Consider the following 23,102-nt stretch of genomic DNA (forward strand, 5'->3'; position numbering starts at 1 on the left):
CCTTGGTTGTTTCAGGATCTGTGGATCAAGGATGTAACTTGATCCTTCGATAAATTCAGAACTGTAATTTGTATTACTAATCAATGTTTGAAATGATGTGTGACCAGCTAGACTTGCAGCTTCTAAGAAGCTAGCTGTGCCTTATTGGTCAGTGCTTCATGTGTTAGATTCATTGGTTCACCAATTAGTGATTAATACTGGATGTTACCATAGCTGTGTGGGTTCTGAGGGAGGTCACTTAGGACACGAATCAGTCTTCGATGGAGGTTGTACTGGACAGTTGACCACTTGTACCTTCAGAAGAATACAGAAAATGTTTTTAAGAATTGTTTTTCAGTTTTAGATGTTCAAGCTTTTAATTTAGATTGATGTACTTCAGTTTCACATGTATTTTTAAGATTGTGTGTATCTATATGGGCAGATATATATATAAAGTATATTTATATATATATATCGGAGACACTGAGGTGGATAATGTCACGGTTACATGGTTGTCTCCAATGTGTGAAAGTGATGTCATTCTGTTGGATGTTATTACAACTATATTAGAAGATCTCCATTTTTTCATAATATCAAACAGATCATAATATCAAACAGTTCCTTATGATCACATACAATATAAAAATGGCTTCCTTTATTTTATGCTGTTTCAGTTCGGCCATTTTAATAACGAATCTTCTCTTATGGCAGCTTGTGTCACTTCATGTTTGAGCTCTACACACAATATTACAACTAGCCAAGCCCAGTGGGATACTGGCTAGCGGGTCATGGATTGATATTACCAGTTCAGCTTCTGTCTTTGTTCAGGCTAGATCAGTTTCTATTACATTAGTCCACGAATTTTGCTCTAATACTACTATCATCAAAACTAATTCAAGTCCTCATGTTTTGTAAACTGAAAAAATATTACTAGAACAATGGTTCATCAGACTGCAAAATACATCTGTACATAGTTGCATCCCTTGGTTGTGCAAGGATCTGGAGGAGCTAATCAAGAGAAAGTCTATTGATTGAACTTCCCCGAAAGTGAACTTCCCCGAAAGGTGATGTGTAGATAATATGGAGAATCAAATGTGGTGGGGAGAAGGAGTCAGAGAGAGGCTGTCAACAATGTGTCAACTATGTTTCAACAGTATCGGAATCAAGGAGGTGTAAGGAAAGTATGCTGAATCATTTTAGAAGGTAGCATCTGATTGACTGATGAAACCATGTGTGTTTGGGGAGTTAGAGGATGCTTATGATTCACATGCTGTGACAGTCAGTGAATATGTCTTCCATCAGATCTTATCTCAGTGACTGGCTGGATTAAAACCTCTGATTTTAAATTGATTTACTTTTTACTTTAATCTAATGTGACTCATGTATTATGCGCTGATGCAGTGTGTTTTATATGGTGCAAGTGTCTACAATCACCCTGCCACCATCACTGACTGGATCTGGTAACACTGTTGTGATTGTACTGTATTGAGCCCAGTCATGGCAGAGTGAGTTGCTTGTGTATATATAGAAAAATGATGGCAATCTTGTGGTTTACACTTTTTAGTCGGAGTTGAAATGAAATCACAAATATATGCGCATTGCATAGCCTGAAAGGTTTAATATATCTCGGTGTAACATAGTTTAGGTCAGTCTGTTTTTGCAGAACAATATGTGAAAGTATATCACAGTTAAAGATTTGTACATTTCTTACCTTTAGAGAATGCTCAGATTGTCTATTCTTGTGCTAAGAGGTGTGGAGAATGTAGGTGATGAATTCTCATTAAAAAGTGACTTATATTTGCTTTGTACAGATGTTTATCACTGTAAGTAATGTGTATTGTTTGCAGAGGAAGATCCACTAAAATGGTCACCTCTTTTATGCATATACTACTCAAAAGAAGTTAAGTGTAAATTAATTCTTTCATATTAACAACATGGGAGATTAAGCACAGGCAATATGAAGGATGTCCTGAAATTTATTTCTTTTGAGCAGTGTGATAAATTGGCTTTCGTGAATGTGTCGCCATGTCTTGAATGAAATTGGGTGAATGGTTTGTGCAGTGAAATCAGTCTGTCTGAGATACTTGTTAGGGGTTATAGACATACAGTATTATCATATCGTATACTAAAAACACCCGTCTGTGTCCCATGTCGCAAGTCATGGTGCCTGTGGAATATCATGATTTCTATCGTATCATGAGGGGTACATGTTAGTGCTGGGATGGGTAACCCAGATATCTGAACGTGGGGGTTAGGGGGTAATGTGTTGGACCTGGGTACCCATCTCAGTTCCTGGAACTGCTATGATCATGAGTCTAATAGATTCAACAATGGTATGTTACTCTTTTATCATTACAGGGTTGTATTGTCTTTGAAGATTTAGGCATAATTTACAATCACCTGTTATGAATATAATACATGGTTAAGTTATTGCAAAGTTTTATAGTCCAAGCTGAAGAATATATTTCCATTTCTTACAAATCGATGTCAGGAATTAACATATCCGATATTAGGGTAGGGTAGGGTGATAGGTGGTGGGGTCACGGATAGAAAATTGTACCTGTTCCAGGCCCTTTTGTGTGTGGCTTTATGTGTCCTTCAGTAGGCTTTGTGTCACTCTCTTACAGCTCATTATAAAACCAAACACAAAATGCTTATGATATACTCAGAGCTATATCTTGCTGACTTGTTACTATCTGAAATTGTGTCACACTATTTTCAGTGATATGTTAAATAACATGCAGTGTCTTGCTTTTGTAGGTGCATGCAAATCATTTATTGCACCCACTTAGAAGTCAGAGTTTTTTCTTCATGGCAGGGTAAAATGGATATATTTTTTGACACAGAAAGGGATTTCGATCTCGGGTGGGACAAATAGTATCTCATTTAGATCACTGGAACCAATCAGATCTCAATGTTGTCAACAGGTAAGGTAACAGGAAATATCAGTCACCTCATATGAAATACATAGGGGTGTATCTAGGATTGTGGAGAAGAGTGTGTGCACACATACAGTCGAGCACCATTGATAAGCATTTGGTGGTGGCAATTTACAAACAACTCAACAATCACATGCTAGTCATGTGATTACATAAAATCCTCATTCTCAATAGGTTTTTCATCAAAAATATAATGTTATTAGTGGTGATTAGTCAATGAGTACTTCCTAATTAATTCCTACTGAATTAATCCTAATTAAATAATAAACAAGTGTCACCTTCAACACAATTAACCCTAATTTGTTTACACTACCGAATCTTTTTGATTCAGGCCGCATCGTGTGTAAATGTGTGGAAACAACCTCAGTTCAGAGGAATACTTACCACTGTATGGTATTCAAACATCGGGTTTCTCTGCAAATATCAAGTTAAAAAGGATAATTTTGCCTGCTGGAGCATAAACTTACAGTGAGATATCCAAAATATTGAGACATAAGTGTCTAGGTAGAAGAGTTTAAATAATGATGAATTATGAAGGATTTGCCGGGCCCAGGATGTTACGTCGAGACAACCAAGTTCCACACAACGATGCTCAACTGTATCATAAAGTCAAAAGGTTAGGGGGAAATGTGGGTGGGATGAGAAGGGAGGGTGCACACCCCTGCAACCCCTCTTGTTCCACCCCTGTATAGTAATGATTCCATGTTGTTCAGCATTTCCATACATGATGAACTCTTCATTTCACTGAAGCCAAAGATGTTCTCTTTGAATAACCGATGCATCTTATGTTGTAAGTACTAACAAGTACAGTACACTGGCCATCTTTAATGGATTTTTGTGTTATGTAAATGTTTCTCTTTCAGTAAGATTAGGGTACCTAATTTTTAGGGTACATATTTTGTGATCACGTTTTGAATTTGAATAGTATTTTTTCTTTTTTTTTCTAACAAAATAAACTACCAAGTGAAAAGAGACAGCTGATCATAGTTGAGATGAAATGATGATAAATGGCAGATAAAATAGTTTTGGGCATGTAGATCCATGTTGGGTTATGTTGGGTTATATATGCAGAACACCTTGATATCATTCTATGACACAATCATCTTGGGTGCCAAATTTACTTTCCAGAATTCTGTCCCTTGGGCACACCAGAGATCTTAGAGATAGTGAGTTTGAATCCTGGTTTGTCCTTATTTTCTTGTCAGGCACCATATACATGTTTGTGGGTTTCACTAAAATGGTGAACTTCTGAAACCTGCATCACTTTAAAGGCGACTCCTATGTTTGGTGACACTCTGTGTTTTGATGAACATACATATTTTTCTTCTTTATGGAGTTCAATGTTTCGGGCTTCTTCAGTAAACGTGTGAATAAAAATGAAGATGTAACCCAGAAAAATCTCTGTGTTCATCAAACAGCATCTTCTAAAAAGCTAATCAAGCATCTAGCGCTGTGTTTTGGGGAATACTATCAGAAATCACTCCTTAGACCAAGGGACATAACTCTTGTTTAAACATGGCTGTTATTCTTATAGAAATGGTTCTGGTTTTTGTTCAAAATAGATTCTCTACTGATATTATGCAATGATTAGATGCATCTGTTGTTCCACCAGGACAATATACAGCATATGAAACACTGATAATATATCTTCAGTAGAATCAATTTTCTGTATTAGGTCTCGTCATTTCTTGAAAGTTTCAATTATAGAATCATCTAGTCACATGAATATAAAAGCATGGAATTAGTGCATCACAATGTATTTTTATCTCAGCTCGTCTTATGTAAACCATAAAGCTACTGAACACATCCAGAGGAAGAAGTGCTCGGAGAGATACCAATCATTTGAGAGTTTTTAAGAAAACCCATTGCTGGTGCTATGTATGAAGAAACAATAGAAAAATATAAGTGTACTGAAAGAAGTAGAAATTCTTTATGTTCACTCATAATGAATATCATGATTTATATGTTAGAGGTTAGAAACATATTTTCATGAAGTGAACTGACACTGCTTGAAATAAATGTAAATGTGAGTAAATACACCATAAAATAGCTGCTTTTGATGACATATAACATTTTATCTTGTCCTGTATTGTGGTTCAGTTGTTGTTTCCACTTGTGGAAATATCAATTTTGTTAAGTCAATTGATAGGATTTTTTATGTACTAACCTTATCTGCTAAAAGCTTGTATTGACAGTGCAGCATCTCCACACTGTGGACAGTGCTTTCAAATGATGTGCCCATTGCTTGGCAATAAAATCTTTATTTCTGAAGTTTTGTTACTGTTTTAACTTTAGTAAGGATTTCACTGTTGGACCCAGGAAGGAGGAACTGAGATGTGTACATCGCTTTGCTCCTGTCGTATCTTGTGATTTCAACCTGTGAAGATTGGATTGTTACAGACGACACACAGGATCAGGTGGTCAGGCACACTGACACATGTCAATATATCAGTTGTTAGAAGGCTGCTCGTGCTGTTTATCACTGGACTGTCTGGTTCTGATTTGAATATTTAGAGACTGCTGCCATATACTGGAAATATTAGTGAATGTGGTGTTAAACAACAAACCAACTAACCAGATGTCATTTCATTGTTTGTTTCTTTGTTAACTGCCACACTCAGCAATGGATAGGCTGTCTGGCAGTTTGACGGTAATAATCTCATGACTGAGTCGGCACCACACGATCCTGTGAATAACATTATGAGCATCTATCAACACAACTGAGATAAGAAGACGTATACAAGCATCTCATCAACATGATCAAACCTGATCCTACATTTGCCTTCACAGATCAGGAACTGTGGTAGTCATCTACTGAGGATATGTGGTTTCAGAGAAGAAGTGAAGGATTTCCACAGATTAATATTTTACTATGAAATTTTTATGATGACAGTGTTTACATAAATTTGAAAAAAACAATAAACTTGAGTTCTTCAGATTTTATTAGACAGAATAACTTACATTGGCACAATATCATGTCACTGCACGTGAAGAAAAAAAACACACAATACCTAAGTACAACATTCATATCTTAGGCTTAATAAAAAAGTGAAATGTTTCTTGGGCATCAGCAGTCATTCTTTTCTGTGTGTGCAATTAACAAATGTTTTATTGCCATTTAAAAAAAATTATCCACTAAAGGAATGAGTGTCTGTCATATGAGCGTGACTGAAGCAACAATTTTTAAAATGTGTTAAACTTTCCAAGCTGTATTTATGAGAGAAAAAATAAATGTGTTCCTCCCTCATCACTTTTTTTCTATAAAAAAAAATTTAAAAAATAACTCCTACCGCCCTCGTCACTTTTGAAAAAATGCCCGAGAAACATTTAATTTTGTTTATGCAGCCTTAGTAGTTAGTCACTTGCAGCATACTGTACACCCATAACAGCAGGGGTAATATAAGTTATCACCCCGTATTTCCCTCGACACAATGTGATAACGCATTTATCTAGCTGAATGTTTTCACTAAAACAAAACAAAACAACTCGCATCGAATCGACTTGCTGCCATGTTGACACCAGCTGATCGTTTGACCTCAATGCACCACACGTTACTAAACGCTTGTCGATGCACGCTTTTCTCACTTCGCGTCGTCACCAAGGCGTAGCAGGGTGATATGAGCGGGAGTATGCGACTTTTATACTCCTGCTGGCGGATCGTGATGGATGTACATGGTATTTTATCAGAGTCACATGGACCAATCACAACTGGACATTCTTACATGAGGCTAGATAAGGGCATTTGGCTTCACTCAACATCCTAAATATTACACCAGTTGTCCATCATTGCACATTCAGGCCTACTGTACATTATGTTCCAGACTGTCTGGTATCATGATACTAAAATAACACAATCACAACAAATATTAGCCCGTAAGTTAAATATTTGCTTGCCAAAATCAGCACCTGTTTTACATCAAGTTTGTATCATGTTGTAATGGTAAAGTAAGAGAAATATTTATGAATGGTTACCATGGATACATAACCCCACGATGCAAAAAATAGATGCTTGTAACTGATGCAATTGTTCAGTTACCTGTATTTTGGTTTGTCAAACCATCAAAGAAAGAATGATTGTTTTAGGAAAGCATTGTACAGGACCAAACATTTTTTCTGTATGGAATCAAGACATACCTGGAATCTGGTATAAACTTGTAGGTGATGATGACAGTATGTGATATCTGATAATGATAGAAGAAAATGCTCCATTCTTTTCTAGTCCATTGCTGTTAATAAAAGAAAAGATCCCCTTCCATCAATGAACTTTTGCACCATATGTCTATTTCGTCCAGAACTATACTATTAAACTTCATCATGCATACAGGCCTTTTTAAGTTTCATCTGGTAGAAAATATGACTAGAATGCATTGTGATTTGTATCCTTAGCAAAATGCTTAGCCACAAGCATATAACTGTAAAATTAAGACAATGTTTCCATGTCTTGTTAACCATAGCAAAAATCAGTCATGTTACCATGGTAACAAAAGTAACCTGAATATTCACTACTTTAGTAAGATTTATACAAATACATCCATAATCAATGATACACTTGCCACAACTTGATAATCACCAATGCAGGTGCAGTTTCCTCTTAATTTGTTTTTTGTAAGTTCTTTCATGTCACTTCTAGAGTTGCATGAACAATCAGTGCAAAAGAATTTACAGCTCAAATGACAGGATGAATGGTTGGTTGGTTTGTTGTTTCATGCCACACTCAGCAATATTCCAGCTGCATCACGGTGGTCTGTAAATAATCAAGTCTGGACCAGACGATCCAGTGTCAACATCATAAGCATTGATCTATGCAATTGGGATAGGATGATATGTCATCAAAGTCAGTCAGTCTGACCACTTGATCCTGTTAGTCACTTCTTGCACCAAACATGGGTTGCTGAATATCAATTCAAATATAGATCATCATGGTACTGAAGATGAATGGATGAGGGAGGGCAGTAACTGCATCTTCTTCTGTGGTCTCCCATCCAGAGACTATAGTTTCTTAAAGTAATGCCAGAAATGCATGGAAAAAGCATTTAGGCAATTATTTGATAATGACTGATATTTCAGATTCAAAACTCAGATATTCATACCACCTTGACCTATTATGGCATCAGAGAATCACGATGTACCATTCCCTCCTCATAATGACCTCTCGTAAATACTGACAAAATTTCATGATAAAAACAAATTTAAGAAACAAACTATACTGTGACCCAGCTGGCAGGCAGACAGGGTGACAGCCTTATGTAACGCATGGGCAATGCATGTCTGGTACCATCTAAAAATATCAAGTGTCAGTATCATTGCCTGCTGAGGACCCTAGAAAAATTAAACAGGTGCAACTCGGCTGATGTTAACGCTAATCTGCAGACACTATTCATCCTCCATTTTATGAACACGGTCGTCAGCCTTTTGCCACACTTCTGGGGTAATTCTCATAAAAGAAGCATACAAAAGTTTTTTTAAGTCCTGAAACCTTGAATGTGGTATTTTTTTTTGGGTTACCTCAGATCAGTACAAGGGGATTGAGCTCACACTGCTGTCCTGGTGTATGAAGAACTGTGAGTCCTTGTTGTGCAGCTAGTTTGTCAGTGATGTACTGAATTGGCTTTTTGTGCTGCTGGATTATATCCATGAGCTGAGGCTTTGTTTCTGAGTGCCTGTAAGACATGTTACAGGAAGTGAGAAAATCTTGCAGCTGAGCCTTGAGATTGCTTATGGTGGGTGTGATGGTACCGGGACACGCTTGTTATGGTAACTGGTGTAATACAAAATGATAAGGCTCTGTTTGCCCGGCTGCAATAAAAGCTGATGTTCAAACCAATCCAAAAATACCCGCCCACTCATTTCGATGTGGTAATCACGATCAGATTTCTGGGCCTCAAAGACAAAGCCACAACCCCTAATCAGTCCCTGACCACAGGTACCAGCATACAAGATGATCAGGAGTATACCTTAGTCTGATGGTACAACTGACACCTTAGAACAATCTGAAATAAGCCACATCCAATTGGTTGAGTGATTCTTATTATGCCAAGTTTTATCAAGGTGTATAATTTGAAACCCAAAAGTTCGGTATTCTTTAACTGTTCTGTAAACACAGCTCTGTCATCTTCCCTTTTGGTGTACCTGAACCCCATTTCTACTACTAGTAGTACTAGACCTACTATAAGTGTTGTTTTCGAGACATTTTTTGTATCATTGATCTCATCTTGTATTTTAGCTCAACTCGGGTGGGACTCTGAGTTCATATAGTTTATAAACTGCATGGCGTATGATCAAAGTCATCCAGTTTGTTTCCTACCTGGTTTTGATTTCGATGTCTCTGAGGTAACTTTGTAAACCTGACTATATGACAAACTAAGGGCTTTACACATTCCATACTAAACCCTGTCATAGCTGGCGAGAGGTTCCTGCTTTGTTTCTCCAGTCTGAAATACAGGTATAAATTTGAAAATAATGGTTCTGCAGATATCAAGTCGCATGGTGCCAGTTCAGTGCTCATACACAAAGAGAAAGTATTGGTGAACCAGACTATCCATGCAATTTGAATTAAGACTTTTTCACATAAATATTTTGACTATAACTACAACAAGGGTTCCATCTTTTGCACATATTGATGTTAAAAAACCCAAGACTTTTTACAATCATTTACGTTATTTAACTAGTTGAGGCTATATGAATAATTCTGGTCTGTATTTCAAAACTCAGTTTTGACATTACATGTATGATATATGTGCTTTATCTTTTATAATTTTCCAAGCATTTCTGGTATTACTTTAGCACCTGGTTTCACCAGAAAACAAATGTGAAATGTCTGCTTGGAGAACATTTTACTTAGCTATATTCATGATATTGAAAAATGGGTTCCAAATCAATACAGCTCTAATGTTTTTGAATTCTTATCCATTTTCTGTCCGAGACCTCATGATAAAAAAACAGTCTTTAGAAATGATAGCATATTGTGTATATCCCCATTTACATTTCAGTCATGCTTTAATGAGTTTCTTTATTGTTCTTATCTTGTGAAATGAATTGTTGCATACATCTCAAATCAGCAAAATCATTTTAAGCCGAAGAGGGATATTTATTCCATAAATGATCAAGTCTTTGAAGGGCATTTAGAAGTGAAACACATAAGAATGGAGATTTTTATGGATATCTACTTCCTCATTATGAGAACACAACATTACATAAAGTTGTGTTCTCATAATTAAGAAGTTGATGTCCATAAAAATCTCCATTCTCATAAATGATCAGCTTCTCATTTTCATGCTGGACACATGTTAAACAAGTCTTCAGATTTCAGAGAACTATGTGACAATGGATAAGTAAGCAATATGACAGCCACAAAACAACCGGGGAACACCAGAAACACAACCTGATGCTGTAACTATAGTTGATCCAATGCCCACACACATTACGCATTGAACATAGACTCTTCGCAAGTATAGCCACAAGATGTTAAAAAATATGATAATGGCAACACATGCCTGATTCACACTTTCTCCAGACACATGGGAAAGAATTCATGGAAACCAATTTCTTTATTAAGAGGAATACCACATCTCATATTATATGCTTCATATTCTCCAAAACATTGTGTTCCTCATAACAAAGAAGTGGGCTTCAGCATACTCTCATCTTTAACACGTTATTTGTCTCATCACAACAACTGTGCTGGCATCATCACGATCACGTGTACACAGGACACAACTGTCAATTCACTAAAAATGAAAAAAATAAATAATCTTAAACAACAGTATTTGTAATTTTTTCCATTCACATGACTGACAAAACTTCACTGACATAATCAGATGTTTAACAAGCCATGCTAACGATATAAAACTCAAACCTACAATTTCACTTGAAAACATATCCATAAAATGGGTTGATCATGTACACTGATGATGAATGAAAACCATTTGTCAACAGTAGAGTAATAGTTACAACTGAGATGTTCTGAATGAACATTGTCAGCATGAAATTGTAATCATCCCCAAACAAAGTGTCTGACACCGCTTGTGAACTGTCTGGAAATGTGCTTTCTTCCTGAAAGTTAACTTTATGACACATAGATACAGATAATGAAGAATCATTTATTCCTCGCTGCAACTTCCACATGTCCAGATAACATTTCATTCAAGACTTGTTCCTTTAGAGTGTTTTTCATGACTAATAATCCCATCATGTTTTGAGAGTTTGAAGTCACTGTACTCTGGTGGAACAGTGGCTAACCAATTATCTATCAAGGTCTATGCATACCTTCACATTCATATGAATTCTGTTGCAAGTACAGAAGATGGGCGATGGCAGGTAGTATGTGAGTTCAAACACTTGATGGGTTTGGCTGACAACATTATGTGCTCAAGACAACGTTTTTCTTGATAGTCTTTTTTTCATTATTCTCAACTCCTTTTTCACCATGAACATGCTATATGAGATTCGGTAAAGTTGATTTGTCAGCCAGGAAGCAAGCACAAACATACATCACTCCCATAAACAGATTCAACAAAGCCATCTTTCTAGGCATCCCATGAAGATTTCCACTTCTGAATTCTCTTTCGTATCTAAATGCAAGAAATACTGAAAGTACTGGTAGGAACATCCACTTTGTACAATGCAAGCTCATCATTATGAAGATGATGTAAGGCACAAATAGGAGAGCTGCAAATAATAGATAAGAACCAGTGCGTCCAAGCAAAATTGCCATTGTCATTATCCCTGCCGACTTGTCCAATTCCATATCCCTTGTGTTGTTGCTATGTAAAATTCCTACAGTGTTCAAAGCTAGAGGGATCGCATATAAAAATGGACTGAGGGATAACTGTCCTGCCTGGCATAAAAATGAAAACATCACTGTCAAAGGTCCAAAGGTGAGAAAAATCACTAAATCACCCATGGCAAAATATTTCAGTCCCATTCCTCCAGTGTAGAGAAAACTACTTGACAAGCCACCAAAGTATATCAGCGCTATGTGTTCCATCTTAGCTGGTGACAGGAAGGCGAGCAGCACAAAACCCACACATCCCATCACATAAAATACTCCTCCCAGAAAGGCAACGTCTGCTGGGGACAATAAACAGTCAACCAATGTCCGATCGTCACTTTTCTTACTGTCAATTCCTCTTGTGTAATCAAAGTAAGTGTTCACAAGATTACCAGCTGCGTGAACAGACAACGCGGTAAGACACGTCACAAGAAATATAGTCAGATCGTAAGTGCCCGACGTCTTGAATGCCAACGTAGAACCCAACGCCACCGGGGTGAAGGATGCTGTAAAAGACCACGGACGAAGGGCAGCGAAGTACTGAGACAGCTGGCTTTTGAAACTTTGTGGAATATTTAGCCTCCCATTCTTTACTGTAGGCGTATGGACGCCATTGACACCCTTCTTTGTCATTTTGCCTGGTATAGTCTAAGAGAATCACATATCAGTCTCCTATTAACGGCAAATATGGGGTTTGATCGTCACACAAAACACACTTCTCATTCGCAACAACCGGCCATGTTGCGTATTCACCGGAAGTGCGTAAATATTATCTATAAGTGTTAATATCCACAATACATTAATAATGGGAATCCGCTTGTCAGTATAATAGGCATACAAATGCAATAAAACCACTCTATTTCTGTGGAAATATAGCGGATCTGATTATCCAGTACGAATGCCCATGAATTGACTGGGGTCCTGTCTACCTAACAAGTTAGCATGTTGCGCGATCTAAGAATGAAACCAGTTTGCTATTAAACTGGTCACAGTGTAATCACGCACTGCTAATGTCAGTGTTTTATAGACAGGAGCCAGTCAAATCAACATGGCGATGAGAGCAAGTACTCTGACTGCCTCATCTGTTCTAGTGACAAGACCTCGTAACCTGATAATTCATCACTCAATGAATTATTTCTAAAGTTTATGAGGTAAAACAACAGGTTTATGCTGTAGTCATACCATGCATAATCGAAAATTCTCCTCGATAAGGAAATGAAATAAGAGTCGTCCAATGATTTGAGTTGAATGATTTTGTCATGGACATTGGGCGGGGCATATGCTTTGGGGTAAATAGTCACTGACAGAGCCTTGATTTCCAACATTCATAATGATTAGTCTGTAAGAGTTCCTCCTGTTCCCCCATCCCAAATAATATTTATATATTGACATATATCAGAATTATTAACAAAACCCAACACAACAAGGATTAGAGGACTCACAAAAATAATTGAAAGCCCCAAACTTAAGTACAATAAATACCTCTGTTAATCTGAGGAAGAAAGAATATTGGGAAATGGAAGGAACTATTTCTGATTAGTCAATGCTTGTTGTTTGATGCCATGCTCCAAAATGCTTTGTAACTCCCTGAAGACATAAGTTACAATTAATGGACTCCTGTCTTGACTAGCATACATTACAATCAATACATTACAAAGAGTTGTGTGCAATGACATGCAAGAAACTGAGTCACCAATCCTGACCACCAGATCCATTAAGTTGGGTGGGATGAAGGATAGCCTCTTGGTTAAACCATCCGCTTGTCATAACAAGATCCAGGTTTGATGTCCCACATGGGTACAATGCATGAAGCTCATTTAAGGAGTCCCCAGCCATGAAATTGCTAGAATATTGTTAAAAGTGGCATAAAACTAAATGGACTCATGCTTGAGAACTAACTCATAGCAAGACGTTTGGAATCACAAACAGCAATTGGAAAATTATGTTGTAGCTACATATCAGTATACAGTTGTGATGTATTATTCAGATAATATTTCATTTGTTCAAATATTAATAAGCCTGATAAGTGTGTCAGGCTACTGTATTAGCATTTGATTTGAATTTGTGCTGTTACAAAAAGCTAATACAATTATGTCCCAACTCTCTACCATGGATTCTTTGAGCAACATGACAATACAGCTTGTTCAGTCTATTATGGTTGGGTCTATCATTGTGAAGGGGTGCACCTTTGTCAGTTGTCTGTCAGCATGTCCAAACTTCTGAGACAAGGTTGACATTTGACATCTCAGTGTCAAGATATCATCAGCAATGTCCTAACTTTCTTTAGAAAAGAAGATACAGATGATTTCATGTTTCCGATGTATGGATACTTCACACAAATGCAACATTAAAAACACACTCTGCTCTCCTATTTAATGAAGTTATCTTGACTTGCCGTTTGTGGTTGACCTCCCGGGTCATGCGTATGTAGAGTAGCTCAGGTCAAGCTGAACAAGCTGTAGTCTATGCCAATTACCTGTGATCCTGGTCCACAGAGTGTGAAACTTCCAGGGTTAAACATCCCTTTTGAGGTACTAAGGCTCACAACAACAACAAATTCTTTGAGATTGGCAGTCATACTGGCGTAGCTGTTGTAGTTTTTGTACTTATTTCTTTATTATGTTGCCAAATGTCTAACACATATTTCTTATAAATAATTAGTTGTCAGTTCATGCAATAACACAGTGTGTCTGTACCTCTGCACTATTCGCTAAATGGTCCATGCCTATTGCCCGAAAGCTTAAGTGACTGATTAGCCAGTTTGTTAAACTGCATGTGTTGTTTACCCTGTACAGGACTGTATAGGTCAACAAGGAGACATGTCAAAGTGTCTAGACCAGTAATATAGCATTTCTACAACTTGATCTGATCAAGTGAATACTAATGCATTGCATAACAATGTCACAAATGGTTGGGTCTATTATCATAGAGGGGTACACCTTTGTCATTTGATTGTCAACATGTGTGAAAAGCTGAGACAAGATCACCGTTTAACATTCTCTTCTCACTTGTTTAATGAAGTTTACTCAACCTGTCATTAATGCCAACTGACCTACCGGGTCACGCATATGTGGAATAGTTCAGGTCAAGCTGAACAAGCGGTGTAAGTGTGACAGTTTGGATCCGTACATTCCAGATGATCAGCAGTTTAAGGTCTCACACCTAATACAATGTGTTTGTAGACCATATACCATCTTTGCAATCACTTGACGTCTCCACCAATGACTGAAGAAGAGTGTATCTCTGAAAACATGCCTTTTTGCCAAACTTCTCAAAAGAGTTAAAACCTGTACCACACTTTACTATTTCATTTTTTATATTTTTCCTTATCCTGACTCATGCTTATTATGCTTATTTCCTTCTTCTATGCAAATACTTATTGTGCTTATCTTCATCTATGCGAATGATAGTGGAACACTTGAATAATATGTAGTTCCCTTGAAAGGGATGTAAATGTTCACTCACCCACGAATTGCCTCCCTTGAATCCTCTCTCTCCTACAACCCAGATGATGGCTATGATGGAGTATCAGTTCGCTAGAGAAAGAGCTTCATGTTAGAACCCTATGATGACAGATGGCATTTGCAAAAACATGGTCGTTCGAGAACCTGTTCCTGAGAGATCTACATCGTCTTACCACAGATCTACAGCCGAAGATGACTCTCACAAATTCTCCATGTTTGAGAAGATCTTCACATTTGGAAGACTCAGACGTAACTGAGGAAGAGAGAGAAGGTTCTGCGAACGTCCCTGGGACTATAAGAAACTTTAAAGTCAGGTCTGCGAACCCTCAGCGTTCGAGGTCAAGGGAATCCACTTCAAGATCCAGTCGCACTACATCAGAAACCTGCAGCTCCCACAGACATTCGAGAATGGAAGATTTGTGAAAGGAACAAAATGAAGATTCACAAGAAGAGGGTTAATGGAAAGAAGGTTCATAAAAGGGAGGTTTGTGAAGGCACAGTTCGGCTGACCTGAAACTATCTACAGGAATATACGCAGAAGAAGAGGGTGAATATGTCTTCTTGCAAGATCGCAAACAGCTTGGACTTGGCATCTCCCTCCAAGGAATCGAATGCATCATTCAAATGCAAGATGCTGGAAGATGACTTTGACACTCTAACGATTCCACGACTGAACTTACCCGAAGGTGTCAGCAAACCTCTGTACGGCAACCCGGTACCAGAATCAACATGTACCTTTGTTCAATGCTAAGAAGTTTCCTGTGCATCACATGGGCCCCTTAATGAGCGTGCAGGACCTGGATGATTGAAAGGTGATCATTGATTCCTGTAACAAGTCATATAGGGTAGAAGACGAAGATTGCTTAACTCGACACCATGACTAGAAGAGTGCTCTTTGGCTTGGCGAGATCTAGAGCGATCAACAAGGCATTGATATCCGGATTCCAGAACCCCAAGACTGAAGATGATGATACCATCAGCAATGATAACTAAGAAGGACCAGCGCTTCATCCGTTATCACCTGGCCTCGACGTCAATGGATCTCACCCTACAAAGGCAAGTCTGCTATTGACATGTTCCTGGAATGACAAGTTCCAGATAAATAGAGGTCTATTTAGAGCTGCTTGAGCTATGAATACTATCCTCTGAGGGGAAATTGACGCAGTTGCTAAGGAAGTCATACCTGATCAAGTCCATCGACTCACTGGTCAGTCATGCATCAAATATCACTGAGTTACAGCAACAAGTCAAAGTTCTCTGGAGTTCAAAAGGTGAAGGAAAAGAAATAGTCTATTTCCAGAGGCAGGAAGATCTGTCAAGATTCAAGCCATAATTCCAGAAAGTGTCATCTCTGCATTACCACTACGAACATGGCAATGCCTCCTTGGTCTCCTCATCTCAGTGCAGGACTTGACTTGCAAAGGATCACTACAGTTCACGTTCACTGCGCTGTTTCTTAGCAAGACACTTGGACTGCATGGACCAGATCACTGTACCAGACAGTCTCAAGATGTACCTGTAAGTCTCAAGACGTACCTGTAGTGGTGGTCTTACAAGTCGAATGTCTGCTCATGCACCTATTTCGAAGAGCCAGTTTTCAACAAACACCTCTATGCAGATGAATCACTACAAAGATGTGGGAGTGCATCTGGCATGAGGGAAGTGGTCGAATCAAGAACAACTTGTTCACATCAACCAGTTGGAGGTGAAGGTTGTGACCAATGCCATACAACACTGGTTGGGCTCACTGATCAATCCAATGCTGACAGTACACACAGACAAATCAACAGTGTCATTCTGTATAAATCAGCAAGAATCAATGAGATCACCAAATCTGCTTCAGTTCACCATGTTCAACAAAGAGTTGAATGTTTGGCTAAAGGCATGTCACATCCCAAGAGCCAAGGACTATCTGTCTCGCCCACTTCAACCATTACCCATGGAATGGATGCTCCACACATAGGCATTCCAGCTCACCATAATGAAAGTAGGATCTCTCTCTCATAGAACTGTTCGCCACAAGGTTCAAACAACTACAGACATTCGTCTCACCAGTACCAGATTCTCAGGCCTGGGCAACTGACTTGCTGAGCATATTATGGGAAGGACTAAAGGTTTACACATTCTCGCCTCTGGTTGTACTACCTCAAGCACTATTGAAAATCAAGCAGACCCAAGTGCTACAACTGACTTTGGTTGCACCCTACTGGCCTGTGAGAATCTGGTTCCCAGATCTTAAACTCGGAAATCCAACCCAGAAATCCTACCAGAGTGGACGAACCTGCTTGTATATTTGCACACCAAGCAAGCTCATGGAAACCCACTAATGTTCCAGCTACACATATGGACTGTATCAAGACTTGCTTGAAGAAAAGAGGATACTCTGCCAGAGCGGTTAAAGTAACTCTAGCTCTGTGCAGATCAACTTGCAACTTGTACGCCTTGAAATGGCAGAGATTTGAACAGTATGCAGTGTGGAAAGACTTCACGGCAATGAAAGTGACTCATCCTGAAGTGGCGAAATATATATGTCATCATAGATGTATGAGGCGATTGAAAGGTTAGACACTATCTACATATCTACATACACTTCAGCTATCAGTACAACTGTCATGATGAGGATGAGGAAAAAATGAATCTACGAGATTCACTATTCTTATAGAGGATGACAAGATGTAGTCCCCCTGAGTTGACAGTGAAAGTTGGAAGAACAGGATCCAGGAAGTGCCATTACACATTTCCCATTGGTGGGATATGGGACGTATCTAAGGACAGCTGATGAATCCATGGAGTGGCCTGACCCACTACCGTTTCCGCCAGATTCTCGAAGCAGAATAAGCAAGCGTCAGGATAAGGAAAAATATGTAATTCTTTAAGTAGAACTGATATTTTATACTTATCTTGATTCATGATGTCAAGCCTTCCCAACCTCCCCACAGAAGGCACTTCGGTTTCACAGCAAACCTATTTGCTCAAGCTTATTCAGGAGAGAGTGACAAGCATGATAAGTCATGTGACTGGCGGGACAGGATTCAAGGGAGGCAACTCGTGTGTGAGCGAGCTCTTCAAGTAAACTATAAAGGATTCAAGTGTTCCACTATCATTCGAGCAACAGGAGACAAGCATAATAAGCATGAGTCAGTATAAAATATCAATTTTGCTTAAAATTAAGAAATTACATGTTTGATCATAGTATTGCTGTATTACAGTTAAAATTTGGTGCCTGAATAAAAAGTATAATTTGTTTCGCTGTCAAATCATTTGATTGTGTTTTTATCATATTTTTGCCCAATAAGACAAGCTTCACTGTCACATATCCAAACAAACAAGTCAATCTTTATAATCATATGTATCATGGTATATGGGTCCTCTATTATTTGCAGGAAAATCTGAACATTGCTTCAACCATGTCAACTGGAATTGTCATGCGCCAGTTCATATCTGGCTTGAAGAATCGAAATGAAGAGGTCCGCATCAAGACAGCCAATGACCTCCACCATTTTGTTAGCACTGAGCTACGTGAAATGCCGGTGGAGGAACACACCACCTTCATGGATGAGTTCAACCATCACATCTTTGAGATGGTGTCTAGCACAGACCTGAATGACAGGAAGGGTGGAATCTTAGCTATAGGTTCGTGATCAACAGGATGTGTGATGGATACAACGTCTGTGATTTCTGTATGTCAAATTTGGGAAATTAAAGGTTGCAACTGCTTAAATAATTGAATATCAGTTGGGGAAAAGTATCCTGACAAAAGCACTTGCAATGAGTCGAGATTGTCAATAGAGATTCAATGGTTCAATTTAAGGGTGTCAATATCAAGTCAAGATTATCTTTAAGTATGTTTGATTAATATCTACAATAACTAAAATATGCATGGTTAGAATGTATATTGGTAACCAGTGTGCTAAATAGAAAATGACTAGTCCGCTAGCCCGTGACAAGTAAAAATCCAGTCAGGCCAGTAAATCTCCGCAGTTACTGGTCCGAGTGGCTAGTGAATTGTCAAGGGGTCATGTTTTTAGATATGTCACTCTATCCGACTTGTTAAGTTATAAAACACTTTTAAATCGTGCAAGATCTATGGTCTAGTAAATGATGGTATTTTTACCTTTTTGTAATTTTAATAACACGTAGAATTTGGCAACACATGATATTTATCTAATAATTCAGACAGTGTAATAATTCTCATTGTCAGCGTTATTTGTTTCAGTGAGTTTGATTGGTGTTGATGTGGGCAATACATCAACAAGAATGAGTAGGTTTGCAAGCTATCTGCGCAATCTGCTCCCATCAAATGATGTGGTGGTGATGGAAATGGCGGCAAAGGCTGTAGGGATCCTGGCTCTTGCATCAGGCACATATGCTGCAGAGTATGTGGAGTTCGAGGTGAAGCGAGCACTGGAATGGCTCACTGGAGACAGGATTGAAGGGAGGAGACAAGCTGCGGTAGGTGGATACTGGACTGTGTGTTCAGAATGAATAAATGTGGTTGATTTTTTGTTGATTAGATGTAAATTTGAAGACTATGAATTGTAATCTTGATGATATGAACTGTTAGTCACAATGGCAGATGTTTGGAAATAATCGAGTTTGGACCAGACAGTCCAGTTATCAACGGCAGGGGCATTGATGAACACAATCAGGATACGATGACGGACTAGTCTTCAACTACTAGATACTACTAGATCATCGCTGAAACAACAGACCAATGATCTCATCCCTCCCAACGAACGAGAGATCTACGACAAATCTCGACTCCCACTGCCTGAGGTACAGAGCTTCAGGGAATCAGCGCAACATGCAGCATCGACTAGACCTTCATCTTCTCTATCTACAATGACGCTGCAACCTTCAGAGAGTCTACTCCATACATATCCGCTGATATGTACAGTACTAAACAACTTGTCATACTGTGACGAAGAATCAGCATCAACATGTCCCATCCTTCAACGCTTGGCGATTTACTCTACAACCAACTCAACGACTGCACTCAAGCACCTTCAGCATTTCAGTTGGAAGGGTTCCCCACATGCTTCGTTAGGACACTACGGCTTGAGAAGTTGCCAGAAGTTTCCAGCTTCGAAGAGGATAAGATGATTTATCTACTCTACTTACTTCAAAGGAGGATCAACAATTCATCTCCAAGTATCTGGCACTAACATCATGTTGTCATGCACTGGCAGCGAGGAATTCAACATTATTTTGACGCTTTATTGTTACTAGATTATTACTGTCAACTTATACCAACATGGGGAAGTGTGAGAATTGCTTGGCAACATCTGTATAAGATAATAAGTGTATAGTCTTCAGTTGAAGAACACCAACACAATGACCATTAGGACAGTCTACCTACGTCAGTATTAAGCGACAGAAGGTTTCATGCGCTTCTACTCAGTCATCTATACACATGCTCACTTGTGTATCTCTGATACAGGTCTGAATACTAGTGACCGAATCACTGACTGCACAAGATTTCACGATGATCACTTGGCTGCAACACCGGTGACGTCACATCTGGAATCCGATTGGTCTTCAAAGGACAACGCCCTGTTCAGAATGCAGCTAGTGTTTAGGTGTCAGGAAGTCGTCTACAGATGTCAAAAACCAGTCGTTGGAAAGACATTATTTAGAACCGAGATAGCAGTCTACAGCAACATTCGATTGTCTTCGAGAGACAAGAGGTCTTCGAACAGCAGATTCAATGTTCTTTAACTAGAGGCTTACAGCAACAGATAGCAGTTTTTTGCCGCAACAGCGAGTCAACTATAAACAGGCTTCACATGGAGGACAACTCGCTCACAACTTACACTGCTGATGATCTGAGGACAAAGTGATTCCGGTACCAACATCTTCGGCATGGCAGTACCAGAAGATTATTGATGAAGTCAGGCTTGAATCTGACACAAATTCTACATTCCGGTCAAGAAGAATCATTACAACTTTGCACAGAGACTTTGACAGAGCTGAACTCCAAAAGTCATCCCTACGTAGATGTGCCACTTCAAGGTTGGGGTGTCCACCTGGACAACAAGGTTGCAGCAGGAAATTCTGCAGGCAATGTTGCACTCTAATTATAAACCACCTGGAGATGAAGATTGTAATCAACGCGGTACAACACTGGTCGACAGTAGTGAGGAATAAACTACTGATGGTCCACACAGACAACTCCACAGTTGCATTCTACATAAACAAGCAAGGATCAGCATGATCTCACATGCTGATACAACTCTTCAGTTGTTCGACATCGTCGATGACTTGAATCTCTACATAAAGGCAAGCCACATCCCAGGTGAATGCACCATCATGGCAGGTGCTATATCACATCCTCTACAACAATCTCCAACAGAGAGGATACATCAGGAGGCGTTTCGACTCATCATTCAGACGTTCGGATTACCGCGAATAGACCTATTTGCCATCAGATTCAGCAGATACCAACATTCGTACTTCAAGTACCGGATCTGTTTTCATGGGCAACAATCGATCTCATTATCTCATTGGAACAAATGAAGGCTTATACATTCCCGCCTCCGGTCATACTACCAAAGGTCATCGGTAAGATGAAATAGACGTCGATGTTGCAACTGACTTTCATCACACCTATTGGCCAAGGAGAGAATGGTTTCCAGTACTCATCGAGGAACTAGGGCAACCGTCACTGAGACTCCCAGAATCGAAGAACCTACTTGTCCATCTGCACACCAAACAAGCATTCGGACATCATTCAAACCACACGTATGGATCGTATCAATGTCAGCTTGAAACTTTAAGGATGTTCCAGTAGAGCTGCGAGGGCAGTCAACATAGCTCTAAGATCTACTCGCTCCTTACACGACAATAAATGGATGGGAGTTGAGACATACACCAAGCAGAAGGCCATCACTGCAACGAAATCCACACATCCTCAAGTAGCGGACTTCTTATGTCACCTACGGGAGTATCCCACATCACTATCTCAGTATGGATGAGAGCCGTTATATTGAGGGCCTACAAAGCAGTAGGTCTTGAACCTTATAATCCACATGAAGTAAGAGCCTTGGTAACAACACCTGCTCTACATGGAAATAGCCCACTTACAAGGATAATGGAGAGCTGCTTTTGGAGGTCATCCACAGTGTTTGCCAACCACTACCTACGAGATATCACCACTGAGGATGTTGCTGGCATTCACCAGTTTGGGCCACTTGTTGTACCACAACAACTAACGGTTCCACAATGCCGCTGAGTTTCACTCACCTCTTCTTATCAAGAGTGATCTGTACTTGTAAAGTATATACTTGTACATGAAGGAGGGTCACAAAACTATGATGAGGACATCATGAAGAAAGAGTTCCAATAGATAGCTAGTTGGGGGAAGAAACTAGTATATCTAAAATCTCACTCTGTGTCAAGTGACTTGAAACCAAGATGCTCTGCAGAGTAAAATGGTTGAGAGTCCTTATCAAACAAGCTAGCATGACCCAGCATGATTATGATAGATACTGAAGATACTTGTACATGTGAAGAATCGCAATGTGTCTTGATAAGAATCTTGACATACAGTTGCATAACACACTAGAAGGACACTAGCTGATCTATATATCATCACATTCCAGTCAGTGAATGCTTCAAGGAAGACAAGTTTGACTGAACGTGATTCTCCCCGTTTCATGGATATTGGAAGAACAGTACTGAATTACCGCCATTACAGTACCCAAAGACTTGGAAGTACTGGATGCAGCCAATAGAATCCATCATGGTCTCACCCACTACTGATTCCATTGGATTCTGTAAGCAAATGAGCATGAGTCAGGATAAGGAAACAGATGTAATTTTCTGAATAAAATTGGTATTTTATACTTAGCCTGACTCAAGACTTCAAACCCCACTCAGACACGGTGGATTTCTCTACAATTCTTGTGTCTGGCTGATGGAATTACTGAGAGAGTGACAAACAGGGCCGGT

General features: G+C 39.1%; 2 protein-coding genes across 2 annotated transcripts in view; one reads left to right on the forward strand and one right to left on the reverse strand.

Moving 5' to 3' along the window:
- Positions 1-5,848: 5,848 nt before the first annotated feature.
- LOC137268518 (ubiA prenyltransferase domain-containing protein 1-like) lies at positions 5,849-12,452 on the reverse strand. Its single transcript, XM_067803088.1, has one exon. It carries the CDS (start codon positions 12,319-12,321, stop codon positions 11,353-11,355), a length of 969 nt encoding a protein of 322 aa, XP_067659189.1. The 5' UTR covers positions 12,322-12,452; the 3' UTR covers positions 5,849-11,352.
- A 277-nt stretch (positions 12,453-12,729) lies between these two features.
- LOC137267512 (serine/threonine-protein kinase mTOR-like) overlaps positions 12,730-23,102 on the forward strand; it is a 72,797-nt gene continuing 62,424 nt past the window's right edge. Inside the window, exons 1-3 of the mRNA XM_067801983.1 lie at positions 12,730-12,839; positions 18,536-18,785; positions 19,369-19,604. Of these exons, the coding sequence (XP_067658084.1) occupies positions 18,560-18,785; positions 19,369-19,604 (462 nt within the window). The 5' untranslated portion in view covers positions 12,730-12,839; positions 18,536-18,559. The remainder of the gene's footprint in view (positions 12,840-18,535; positions 18,786-19,368; positions 19,605-23,102) is intronic.

The sequence above is a fragment of the Haliotis asinina genome, chromosome 16 (assembly GCF_037392515.1).
Source record: "Haliotis asinina isolate JCU_RB_2024 chromosome 16, JCU_Hal_asi_v2, whole genome shotgun sequence".
Taxonomy (NCBI): domain Eukaryota; kingdom Metazoa; phylum Mollusca; class Gastropoda; order Lepetellida; family Haliotidae; genus Haliotis; species Haliotis asinina.